Consider the following 13,973-nt stretch of genomic DNA (forward strand, 5'->3'; position numbering starts at 1 on the left):
AAGGGATACAACTGGAGCACCCAATGCAAGCGACCAGGGAGACTGTGCCACTGGGCCCCACAGGGCACCTACTACATAAGGTCACCCAGCCAAGACTGGGGGACATAGCATATCTACCTACTACATAGAAACACATAGAGAAGCAGCCAAAATGAGGAAACAAAGAAATACATCCCAAATGAAAGGAGTAAACTCCAGAAAAAGAACTAAACAAAATGGAGATAAGCAACGTACCCGAGACAGAGTTCAAAACAATGGTTATAAGGATGCTCAAGGAACTTAGTGAGAACTTCAACAAAGAGATAGCAAGCATTAAACAAGGACATAGAAACCATAAATGATAAAAAATGATAAAAAGAAAAAGTCAAAAGTGAAGAATATAATAACTGAAATGAAGAATGCACTAGAAGGAATCACCAGCAGACGAGATAAAGCAGTGGACTGAATCAGTGATTTGGAAGACAAAGTAGCAGAAAACACCCAGAACAGCAAAAAGAAAAAAGAAAAAGAAAAATCCAAAAAATGAGGATAGACTAAGAGATCTCTGGGACAACATCAAACATAACAACATTTGTATCATAGGGGGACCAGAAAAAGAGACAAAGCAAGGGATTGAGAACCTATTTGAAGAAATAATAACTGAATACTTTCCTAACCTGGCAAAGAAATACACATACAAGTTCACGGAACACAGAGAGTCCCAAACAAGATGAAACCAAAAAGGCCTGCATGAAGACACATTATAATTAGAATGGCAAAGGTTAAAGACAAAGAGAAAATCCTAAAGGTGGCAAGAGAAAGGCAACTAGTAACTTATAAGGGAACTCCCATAAGATTGTTGGCTGATTTCTCAACAGAAAATTTGCAGGCCAGAGGGTTTGGCACAAAATATTCAACATGATGAAAAGCAAGGACATACAACCAAGATAACTTTACCCAGCAAACCTATCATTTAGAATCGAAGGACAGATAAAGATCTTCCCAGCAAGAAAAAGCTAAAGGAGTTCATCACCACCCAACCAATATTACAAGGAATATTAGAGGGACTTCTTTAAGATAAAGGGGGGGAAAAATCAAAATTATCAATAATAAAATGGCAATAGCTACATATCTATCATCAATTACTTTCAATGTAAATGGATTAAATGCTCCACTCAAAAACATAAGAGGGCTGAATGGATATGAAAACAAGACCTTTACATATGCTGCCTGCAAGAGACTCAGCTTCAGATTGAAAGACACACACTGACTGAAAGTAAAGGGATGAAAAAAGATATTTCATGAAAATCAAAATGAAACAATCAACCAAATGAAACAATCAAACAAAAAATCTGGGGTAGCAATACTTATACCAGATAAAATAGACTTTAAAACAAAGCCTATAACAAAAGACAAAGAAGGACCCCAGTAAGCCCACTTCAGGGTATTTACCTGAAGAAACCCAAGGGGACGTGTGCATCCTTATGTTCATTGCAGCATTGCTTACAATGGCTCAGATATGGAGGCAGCCTGGGTGTCGCTGATGGAAGACTGAATAAAGAGGAGGTGGTACATATACAAGTATACAATGGAATATTGCTCAGCCAGGGAAAGGAATGGGTTCTTGCCATCTGTGGAGGAATGGATGGACCTGGAGGGAATTGTGTTAAGTGGAGTGTCAGAGAAAGATGCAATGAGATTTCGCTTATATGTGAATTCTAAAGAACAAAATAAACAAACACAACAGAAACAAACTCATAGATACAGAGAACATTTTGATTGTCAGATGGGAGGGAGGTTGGGGATGAGTGAAAAAGGAGAAGGGATAAAAAAGTACAAATTAGTTGTCACACAGTAATCATGGGAATGTAGGGTATGACATAGGGAATATATAGTCAATGATATGGTAATAACTACATGTAGGGCCAGGTGAGTACCACACTAGTCAGGGGGATCATTTCTTAAATTATACAAATGTCTAATAACTATGTTGTCAACTGAAATTAATATAAAATAATCTTGAATGTCATCTGTAATTGAAAAATTAAAAAAGGGGGGGAAGGTGAGGGAAAATAAAAGGTCCAAATTTCCAGGTATAAAACAAGTAAGTCATGGGAAGGTAATGCACAGCATGGGGAATACAGTCAGTAATATTGTGATAGCACAGTACAGTGTCAGATGGTTGCTGGACTTGTCATGGTGATCACTTCTTTCGGTACATAAATGTTGAACAACTATGGTGTACCCCTGGAAACTAATATAATGTTGTCTGTTAGCTATATTTTAATAAAAATCTTTTAAAAATAAAATAAAATAGGCACAGGGACGTAAAGTACAGCATAGAGAATATAGTCAAATAATGTTGCAACACTATATTTACTGCCGGGGTGTACTAGACTAACCAGGGAGATCACTGTATAAATCACATAAATATCTAACCATTATTCTGTACACCTGAAACTAATATAAAATAAGAATGAATGTCAACTGTAACTGAAAAAAATAATTTAAGAAAAAAGAATAAAAGTAATATTCATAAAAAAATAAGAAAATATCTTTATTATTGAAGTAGGGGTTCTTATAGAAGCACAAAAAAAAAAAAAAGAAAAAATGATAAAATTCAGCATATAAAAATACCTATAGTAAATTCTTCTGCATATTTTTCAAAAGTGAAAAGACTTAATCTGGGAGAAAATATTGTGAAAGATAGACAGGTAGGCAGGAAGGTGGATAGGTAGGTGGATGGGTGGGTGGATAGATAGATAGGAACAAAGGCAAATCCAATAAAAAAGGGGGCAACAATATAAACAGGCAATTTTATAGAACTGAAAATGGCCAATAGATTTATGAAAATATGTTCAATTTCAAGGCAATTGTTATTCAAATGACATATAATTTTATACCCTTCAGACTGGCAAAAATTGTAAGTTTAAAAATATGAAGACTTGGCAAAGTTGTAGAGATATAGAACTATTATACACTATAGGGGAAAGTATAATCACTTAATAAATATAACAATGAGGAGCCCTGAACGCCAGCAATTCCACTTATATAGGTATAATCCCTAGAAACACTTTCACATATGTGTCCCAGGAAACATATACACAGAAATTCAGTGCTATGGTGTTAAAATGATGTAAAATTAATAACCAAAAGATCCATTGATGGATAAATACATTATAGTATAGAAATACACTGGAATACTTGAAAACAGCTAAAATGAATGAATGGATAAGTCTCAAAACTGTATGTTAAGAAGGGAATAAAAACAGCAAAATTATATACTTTTTATATATTTTAAAAACCCAAAAAGAACAAATTTTATATTGTTTCAGGCTTTTGTATATTAAAAGGTTTCTGGTTTGTTTGGTTTTTTAAGTACTTGGGGGTGATATATATCAAAGATCAAAGACTACCTCTAGGTAGTCTTTCTCTAGGGAGAATGGATAGGGAGGATAGCAATTTAACAACATCTGTACTCTTTTAATTTCTTTAAAGAAAATCTGAAACAAACATGACAAAATGTTACTATTTGTTAAAGCTAGATGGAGGATACAAAGGTGTTTATTTTTTCTGTCCTTTCAGAATACTGAAAATGTTTCATAACTTAAACATTGTACACAGAAAAGATCTGGATATATGCATGATATGTCCATTTTAAAAGACATCCTATAAAACAAGAACAGAGGCTGAAAAAGGAAATGTTTGTTCACAATGAACTAGTTAAATAAATTGCAGAATAGCCATGCAACGAAATATCATATAATTATAAAAAAAATTAATAGCTCTGAAATATGGTTATAACTTGGAAAGATGCTGACAACATATTAATTGGGGGAGGGAAAAGCTGTAAGATTATAGGTTTTCAACTAAGGCATTAAGTGGTTAAATAAACCTCCTAGTTGCACTAAACAGGCAGAAGTTCCATTAATGCACCTGCTATATTTTAACCTTGTATTAACCTGCATCCATGGAAAGAAGTTAACTACAAAGAGCCTAATAATAATAAACAGTACAATAGATTAATTGTAGTGTTTTGAACAAGAAAGATATTATTGTAATACTGATACAGAACAGCTGCATTTGCAGCCAAAACAATTATTTCCCAGTGTTGGTGCCAACAATCCCCACCTTTCCAGATGAGACCACCTCTATGTAACCATCCAGTCAGAGCCAGAGCTAGCACAGTAGCACAAGTTACTGATCACATACAGAGGGTGCCCAAAAAATGTATACACATTTTAAGAAAGGAAAACTGTATTAAAATTGTAATACTCAATGTACACCAATAACAAAAAATGAATACAAGTCACGTTTAACTTCTACAATTACAAGAGGTGCTCAAAGTGGTTACCATCAGCGTCCAGACACTTCTGGTTACAGCGAACTACTGCTTGAGCAACACTGACCAAAGTGCCCACTTGTATACATTTTTTTGGCACCCCCGGTGTAACAAAGAACCAAGTAAATTATAATAAACGATATGCAAAATAAACTGTCAGGTATCGATGAAACCCAAAGTTATACTCACAAAGTGATGTCATATTTATAAAAGGAAAGAGTGGCAGCACGAAGTTACTGGAGGAATTCTGAGAGACACTAAATTATTTTGTCCTGTTACATTTATACCCTCTGATAAATTAGAAATTGATTTGCATGCTCTAAAACCTGTGCTCCATCTTTTTTGTTCATTAAAAGTTGTCCAAAAGGTCTAAGAATCATAATAGATTCTATGTTATGTAAACCGCAACAGTATACTAAAGGAAAACTGTTTCCTCTACTCACAACACTTCTGACACCAAATGTGTGGAGTTTTCCCACACCAACCAATCCTCCAATTCTCCAGATACCACCCACATGTCCTATAATTCAATTCTGATGCTAACTACCCAGAGTTAGCATAGACCCCACAGATTAAAGGCTCAGCCCCCTAAGACAGCCCCCTACTTCAGACAACCATTGAAAGTAGTGGATCCTCACGTTACCCACACTTCTTTCCAACTTGGCTACAAATCGGGGTTCCCATGACCCCCTCCCTCATGTTTGATAATTTGCTATAATAGCTCACAGGACTCAGGGAAACACTTAATTTATGTTAACCAGTTTATCCTTTATTATAAAAGATATAGGTGAACAGCCAGATGAAGGGGTACATAGGAAGAGGTCCTGAAGGGTCCTGAGCACAGGAGCTTCTGTCCCCAAGTTGGAGTACACCACCCTCCTGGCACATGGATATGTTCACCAACCTGAAAGCTCTCTGAACCCCATAGTTTAGGGATTTTTATGGAGGTTTCATCATATCGGCATGATTGATTAGTAACTCAATCTCCAGTCCCTCTCCCTTCCCTGCAGGGTTGGGGAATGTGGGGAGGCTGAAAGTTTTAGCCCCCATCCTGAAGCTATCTAGGGGCCCCATCAAGAGTCACCTCATTAGCATACAAAAAGACATTCTTATTAATTACAGAGCTTCCAAAGGTCTTAGAAACTCTTATGTCTGGAACTGAGAACTAAGACAAAATATTACAACAAAAAATGTTCCTATCACCCGTTACTCAGGAAATTACAAAGATTTTAGAAGTACTTGTGCCAGGAACTGGGGATGAAAACCAAATATATATTGCTTATTATATCATAATATCACAGATACAATAAAGGGTGGGAAATTAGAACTCTTAGGGGAAAATATTTCCATTTATTGCAAAAATATTTCTTGTGTTCTTTATACCTTAATGAAATATTATTGAGACTGCTAAGGCCAGGAAATATAAACTGTATTTATTGTGTAAAAATTAAGAATGGTTCGAGCGATACAATGGTAGTTGGATGTAAGATGTGCTAAATTTCAGCTTCCAGAAGAGTTGATTTTGAACTCAATCACCCTTTGAGAGAAGACAAACCGGCTCGCATGATTTCATCAACTAGGAGAAGGTTCGTAGCAATCACTGCACTGAGGAAAAAGATGACAGGGTGAGTAAAGCGACCAGCTCGCTCTTTTCCTCCTGAGCAATCTTCAGCTATTAAAGGTACTTTGCTCTTCAATGATGTTGGTGTGAGGTTTTATGAGACAAAGCTACTGTAAGTACAAACAATGCCCTTGTATTATCACTTCAATTCCTTTCCTGATAAAGTGGAAGCCTGATTGTATATTCAAGCAAAACTGACCTCATTTTCAGCACATCATTTGATTTTTCCCACAATGCATGTGGTACTATTTCAGTAAAGCTCCTTCTGTCGCTGCTCCCTCAAATAAATAGTAAGATAAACACTTCCTACAACTTACACTGCTAGAACTAAAATGTTAAAGGGACTATAAAATGACAGAAGCTAGTCTTAATAACTGGATACATGCCTTTTCATACACTTAACCATTTATCCAACATAGGGTGGCAAAAAAATATAGAAAAAAAATTTTTTTTTCATTGCTTACTAGTTTATTTATTTGTTTCTGGTGTACAAAACAATGTAATGATTAGACATCTACACCCCTCACAAGGTGATAACCCCAAGAAGTCAACTACCCATCTGACACCGTACATAGATATTACAATACCATTGACTAGATTTCCTATGCTGTACTTTACATCCCGTGACTATATATAGTCACTATAAATTATAGTTGACATTCAATACTATTTTATGTTAGTTTCAGGTGTACAGCGCAGTAGTTAGGCATTTATACTTGTATAATTTAAGAAGTGACCCCCCCAGAAGTCTAGTACCCATCTGACATCATTCATAGCTTTTACAGTATTATTGACTATATTCTCCATACCGTATTTCACATCCCCATGACTATTTTGTGAGTACCAATTTGTACTTCCTAATCCCTTCCCTTAAAATATAGAAAAATTTTAATGTTATCAATCATGTCCTCCAAAGTCTTTTTATCAATACAAACTTACCAAGAGTGAAGAAGTTGTTTTTTCACACAATAATTATCCCAAATTCCTGCATCTGCTGCTACCATTGGCTCACCTGCAAAGTAAAAAACAATTTTAATACCACAATCTCGATATATTCTGTTAATGTTGGTTGTATATTCTAACAATATTTAATATACCACCAAAACTACTATTGTCACGGTCACCAGTGACCTGCATGTTGTCAAACCGAATGGTCGATTCTCAGGCCTATCTGTCAATAGCACTTACCACAGTTGTTCACACCCTCCTGACCACTCTTTCTTCACTGGTCGTCCAGGATACCACACTCACCTGGTTTTTCCTTTTGCACTAGTGGCTCCTTTCCTGTCTGCTTTGCTGGTTCTTCCTCCTCCTCCCTGGGCCCTTACTGTTGGAGTACCTACAGGCTCAGTCCTGGATTCTTTTCTCTCTCTACACTCTTTCTTAAGTGATCTCATCCAGTCTTCTGGATTTAAACCATACACACACTGATGACTGAAGTTTTTCTCTCCAGCCCAGACCTCTTTCTTGAGCTCCAAACTGATACATCCAACTGTCCATTTCACCTGAAAGTCTACAGATACTTCAAACTTAACTATGCCAAATCTCCCCACCACCACAACCTGCTCTGCCCTAACAGTCTTTTCTAATGCAATTACCGGGAATTCCAACCTTCCAGTTGCTTAGTTAGCTCCTTTCCACAGAGTAACCAGTGATCCTTTTAAACACAGACCATGTCATACCTCTGCTCAAAACTATTCCTTATTCCACTATAGTGAAAATCAGTCTTTAAACTGGCACATATGCCCCTGCATGACCTGACCTTCTATAACCTCTCTCACCTCTTTCCTCCTCCTCAAAAATATCAGACACTGGTTTTCCTAGTGGCCATTCCCTCTACTTAGGATACTTTCCCCAGTTCCCCCCATGGCTAATTTCCTCACTTCCTTTGATTTTTTTTCAATAGACATAGTCTCAGTGAGGCCTACCCCGCCATCCTCTTTACAGTGAAACCCCCTCCCTACTCTCCTGTGCTAACATTCACAATCATCCTGATACTGTTCTTTTAGTTTTTTCATAGAATTTATTACTTTTTAAAATGCTAAAGGAATTTATTTATTAAGATTATTTTTTACTGCCTATACTTCCCCACTACAACATAAGCTCACAAGGGGAGGGACTTTGTTTTGTTCTGTGTGAATCCCAAAAGTCAAATAACGAGCACTCAGTGGCTATTTCTTAAATGAATGAATACTTTCTTTTAAGGAGTTCAAAAGCAAACTAAAGGTACCCACAATTTAAATATTACAGTCACCCAAACCTCCACCCCTTTACTGTAAGTTCTGGGTCACTGTAGCATAACCTCTTTTTTAATAAAACTACTAATTTTCTTCATTTTCTTACCTGTATTCAAATCTATGCCAACAATTTGTTTTGATTCTGAATGCTCAGCCTGAACTTTTACTAGTGTTTCCTGCAGGTCATAACCAGAATTCTGAGCAAGAACCTTTAGAAGTAAAAAGAAAAATACATATACATGTGGAATACATTCACATATATATTGGAGTATCAAATATAAAAACTAAAGCACTGCTCTCTAGTCCTGTGAAAACATATCCATCATATAGTAATCACCTCCTTTTGAAGAATTTCACTCTTGCTCTAAATCAAATTATCATTTTGTGTATCTAGCATCTTTTATATTTACTTAAACAATTTCCCTACATACATCACACGTACATCTGAGGACATTAGTTCCCCCCCCCCCATCCTCCTAGATTAATTTCCCTCCTTGGAGAAGATTTTTAAAGACAAGAAACATGGAAGGAAGTAGAATAGTATTCTTGTTTCCTCTAGTCCCTCTAGCCACACATCTCCCAGTTTTTCCTGGGTACCTGCAAAAGGAAACCTACATATTAGCAGCATCTGCGCCCCTCATCAACAGGAGGAGCCATGACCTGTGGCAACAGGGACTCGGATCCGTGCTCTCCAAACCAGCTTTATATCCAAGTGGTCCCAAATCAACAGCTGATGAGTAAAAGGTACCACCAATATATATACTGGGTTTACCAGTTTGTGTCAACTATAGAATCATTACTTACTGACTTCGCTGCTTTGGGGAAAGAAAAAAAATAGATTTCTGATTCACAAAGACTCCACAAGTTATGAGTAAGTTTTAAAGCAATCATCAAAGAGACTTTGCTAGCATTGTTAGTAATGTTTTAATCTGTGTTGATAGCATATTTGAAGCAGTTTTTCTGTGCTCTTAAGTGGCTTAAAACCAGGTTAAGATAAAGCAAAGGAATGGTACTGTCCTTCTGTTGATACATGGAAAAAATCTGGCTTCTCTGCTTTTCTAGGAATTACAAGGACAATGGAGAGCAAGCTAGTATCTGGGAATGCTAAACAGCCTGAAGGTCTCTCTTTCCACAGCGTAAAGTCATCATACTTTGGATACCACCAACAAAATAAAGGTCTACCCTAAAATCTAATTTAATCTTAAGTTCTAAACTTTATCGTTATGATTAGTCAATCATGAAGCATTTTTAAAGGAAATTTTTGGAGTTACTTCAACTTTTAGAACTCAAGAGAATAAAGCAAGGGGCTAATATGGCTACTTCATTAAACCCCTATAAGGATTCTGAGCTATTAACACAAACGTTTTCCTGCTTTAGCTCTAAAATACCTGAGACAACACTGTATGAAGAAATGCAAATAAATACGTCTTTCAACTTGGCTACCTGTCAGATAATATGGGCAGCTTATAATTAAACACCTTACGTCTAATCAGTTGTTCTTTGGCCAGTAGGATAGTTGTACCTTAGGAATAATGAGTAAGGCATCAGCAAAAGCTTGGACTCCAAGACGAGCTCTTCCTTTCACACTGTGCTTATACGTAACAAGAGCTTCAGCTATTGCCACTTCAACTGCACCTGCTCCTGGAACCACACAACCTAGTGAAGGGGAAGAAATGGTTGGCAAGACATGCCATACAGAGAAAACAGCAACTAGCTATTCAAGTGTATTCTGTTATCTTGCCAACATCTAAAATGTATTTAAATATATACAGAAATAAAGTAAGTCGCACAGCTCAGTGATTACTCAGCTGTCTCATGAAGCATCCTCAAGTTATACACCATTAAACAATGAAGCATGGTACAGGCAACTGGTTATAAACAGCTTACGGCAATGCTTGTCCCCTGGCAAATAAAAGTAGACATTTCTTCCACCTTCATCTTACTTCTTTACGACTACATTTAAAAGGTATTTATTTATAATTTATAGTAGCAGATAACTAAATATAAATCCTGATTTGATATTTTTTTAGGGCAAGATAATTAGGCCAGTTTTGGGTATGGCATTCTTGGAACACAATGAAGTATTTGTTTCCTCTACTGCAGCAAAACTCAAACTGCTGAGAAAAAAATGTAGTTGTGTTTATTATTCTAAAGGCAACAGGGTACGGTTAAACGCATCAATTTTCACATCAAGATATACTTTGATACCTCTTTGCATGGTTAATAAAGCTGTGACTCTTCTTTCCAGAAAACTTCTTTGGACTCACCCATCTTTAAAACAAAACAACACAAAAACGCTACCTCCTTTTATCCCATATTGCTTTTCTCTGCTTTACTCTACAACAAAACAGCTCAAGAGTTGTCTACCCACAAAGTGATCACATCCTCACCTCCCATTTACACTTTTAAAAAGTCCCTTGTTAAATACTGAATACATACAAAAGAATATTTGTATGTATAAGGTATAAAGAATAAATGTACAAATAAATGTACCCATGTACCTACCACCCAGCTTAAGAAACAGAACAGAGCTTTGAAAACTACTCTGATCCCATGCTCCTATGAAAACACAACTTATCAAAATTTGTGGGATGCCACTAAAGCAGCACCTAAAGAGAAATTTATATCACTAAACACCTATATTACAAAATAAGAAGAGTCTCAAACCAATGACCTCAGCTTCCACCTTAAGAAACTATAAAAAGAAGAGCAAATGAAACCTAACATAAGCAGAAGAAAGAAAATAGTAAAGACCAGAGTGGAAATCAATGAAATAAAAATAATCAATGTCAGAAATGAGACAGGTAATATCATTAGAGATTCTACAGATATTAAAAGGATAAGGGAATATTCTTAATTTTATGCCATTAAATTTGAAAACTTAGATCAGGGGTTCGCAAACTTTCTATAAAAGGACAGATAATAAATATTTTAGGCTCTATGGGCCATACCACCTCTTCTGTTATTCAACTCTGCCGCCATAACACAAAAATAGCCACAGACAACATATAAATGAATGGGTATAGTTCTTTTCCAGCAAAACTTTATGTACCAAAAATAGTCAACAAACCAAATTTAACTCTCTCAAAGTCCAAGCCCAAAGAGAATTTTAATGAGTTTATTTGAGCCAAACTGACAATTGCCAGGGAAGCAAAATCTCGATGGATTAAGAAAATGCTCCAGAGACTGGCAATTTTACAGTTAATTTTATATATTAGAATTAAAGGAGGAAATGTAAGGAGAGTTATTAGGTTGATGCAAAAGTAACTGCGGTTTAAAAGGTTAAATTGCAAAAACTGTAATAACTTTTGCACCAACCTAATACATGAAATCCATTGGTGGTAGATTAAGGAGGTGGGAGAAACAAAAGCAGGGAAATCTCTGGGACTGGATAAAAGGTAAAATGGAGAGACACATACTTCTTTAATGTTTGTGGATACAAGATAGTTAATAATTAACATTTACAGCACATGGAGATGGTATTCGGGGAACAAGATAACAATGAGGGGTTCCATGGTCTCGTGCTCTGGTGGGGTTCAGAAAAAGGGATTACTCTGACATTCCAAGGGTATGTTATCTTAGATGCAAAAAGACAATAAACAGGCTCACTTATAGTAAAGATTGACCTTTGTCAAGGAAACTGCAAGCCAATGATGTGACTACCTGCCATGACCCGCTTTTAGTTAGGAAGTTTTATGTTGAAACCATCCTATGTGGTTAATTTTGGTCTCTGAGTTTGTAGGGCCTGCCATGCTGGCCTCCCCTGAGCTTGTCAGGTTTAGTATGTGGTGGCTTTTTCATCCACAACTCATAGACAGGAGTTAATTTAGATGAAGTTAACAAATTTATTGCACGACACAATCTACTAAAGCCTACTCAAAATAAAAAAAATAGATAACCTGAATAGCCCTGTATCTATTAAAGAGATTCCATTTGTAGTTTGAAATCTTCCCATGAAGAAAACTCCAGTCCCAGATAGCTTTACTGGTGAATTTTACCAAACATTTACGGAAGAAATAATACCAATTCTACACAAGAATGCAACACTTTCCGCAAATTAAAGAGGAGAGAATACTTTCAATTATTCTATGAGGCCAGCATTACTCTAACAAAAAAATAAAGGGACTACAAGAAAAAAATATGCAGACCAATACCACTTAGGAATACAGATGTAAAAATTCTAAACAGAATTTTAGAAAATCAAGTCCAACAATATATAAAAAGGATAATACACATAGTAGCATTATTCACAATAGCCAAAAGGTAAAGCAACCCTAGTTTATCATCAATGAAAAATGGATAAATAAAATGTGGTATATTCATACAACGGAGTATTATTCAGCCATAAAAAGGAAGGAAATTCTGACACACAATACAACATGGATGAACCTTGAAGACATTACGCTAAGTGAAATAAGCCAGTCACAAAAAGACAAATACTGTACAAGAAAAGGATGTGTACTCTTACCACTTCTATTCAACACTGTATTAAAGGTGCTAGCCCATGAAATAGGGGAGAAAAATAAATTTTAAAAAATATCCAGGGGCGGCCAGTTAGTTGGTTAGAGCGCGGTGCTCTTAACAATAAGTTGCTGGTTTGATCCCCGCATGGGCCACTGTGAGCTCTGCCCTCCACAACTAGATTGAAACAACTACTTGACTTGGAGGTTATGGGTCCTGGAAAAACACACTTAAAATAAATAAAAGTTTAAAAAAATATATCCATATTGGAAAGGAAGAAGTATAACTGTCTTTATTAGCAGAGAACATGATCATTTGTATAGACATTTAAATGAAATCTATAAGAAAGCTCGTAGAATAAGTGAGTTTAGCAAGGTTGCAGAATTCAAGATCAATAAACAAAAATCAACTGTATTTCTATATGTTAAAAACTAACAATCAGAAATTGAAATTTTAAAAATACTATTCACAATAGGATCAAAATACATAAAATACATAGGATCAAAATACATAAAATACACAGGATAAATCTGAAAAAAAAGTGCAAGACCCACATATTAAAAATTACAAAATATTGCTCATATAGATTCGAGAAGGCCCACATAAATAGGGATATACCGTGTTTCCCCAAAAATGAGACCTAGTTGGACAATCAGCTCTAATGTGTCTTTTGGAGCAAAAATTAATATAAGACCCAGTATTATGTTATATTATATTATACTATACTGTATTATATACTATATAAGACCCAGTCTTATATTATAGTAAAATAAGACTGGGTATATTATATTATATTATATTAATATTGTATCTGGTCTTATAGTAAAATAAGACCGGGTCTTATATTAATTTTTGCTCCAAAAGATGCACTAGAGCTGATTGTCTGGCTCGGTCTTATTTTTGGGGAAACACAGTACCATGACTCAATACTGTTAAGATATCAATTATTCCCAAACTGATCTAAAAATTCAGTGAAATTCCAATCAAAATCCCAGCAGTATTTTTGGTAGAAATTGGCAAGATGATTATAAAATTCATATGGAAATGCAAAGGATTTAAAAGAACAAAACGGAAGGATTAACACTATTGATTTCAAGACCCATAAAGTTACAGTAATCAAGATAGTGATATTAACATTGAGACATGAGTAGACAAACAGATCAATGGAAGAGAATAAAGAACACAGAAACAGAACCACACAAATATGAACTGATCTTCAAAAAAGATGCAAAGGCAACTCAATGGTCAAAGGATAGTTTTTTTAACAAATAGAGATGGAACAATTTGATACCTACACACAAAAAAACCCCCACAAACTTAGATCCACACTTTG

General features: G+C 35.6%; 1 protein-coding gene across 9 annotated transcripts in view; it reads right to left on the reverse strand.

Annotated features, from left to right (window-relative positions):
* Positions 1-5,734: 5,734 nt before the first annotated feature.
* CCT6B (chaperonin containing TCP1 subunit 6B) overlaps positions 5,735-13,973 on the reverse strand; it is a 46,026-nt gene continuing 37,787 nt past the window's right edge. For all 9 annotated transcript variants that reach the window (XM_019732581.3, XM_019732579.3, XM_019732576.3 and 6 more), the window contains 4 exons: positions 9,702-9,835; positions 8,286-8,388; positions 6,882-6,954; positions 5,735-5,926 (listed from right to left, as the gene is read on the reverse strand). In XM_019732581.3, coding sequence (XP_019588140.3) covers positions 5,854-5,926; positions 6,882-6,954; positions 8,286-8,388; positions 9,702-9,835 — 383 coding nt within the window. In that variant the 3' untranslated portion in view covers positions 5,735-5,853. The remainder of the gene's footprint in view (positions 5,927-6,881; positions 6,955-8,285; positions 8,389-9,701; positions 9,836-13,973) is intronic.

This window comes from Rhinolophus sinicus, chromosome 12 (genome assembly GCF_057876585.1).
Source record: "Rhinolophus sinicus isolate RSI-liver-muscle chromosome 12, RSI-T2T, whole genome shotgun sequence".
NCBI lineage: Eukaryota > Metazoa > Chordata > Mammalia > Chiroptera > Rhinolophidae > Rhinolophus > Rhinolophus sinicus.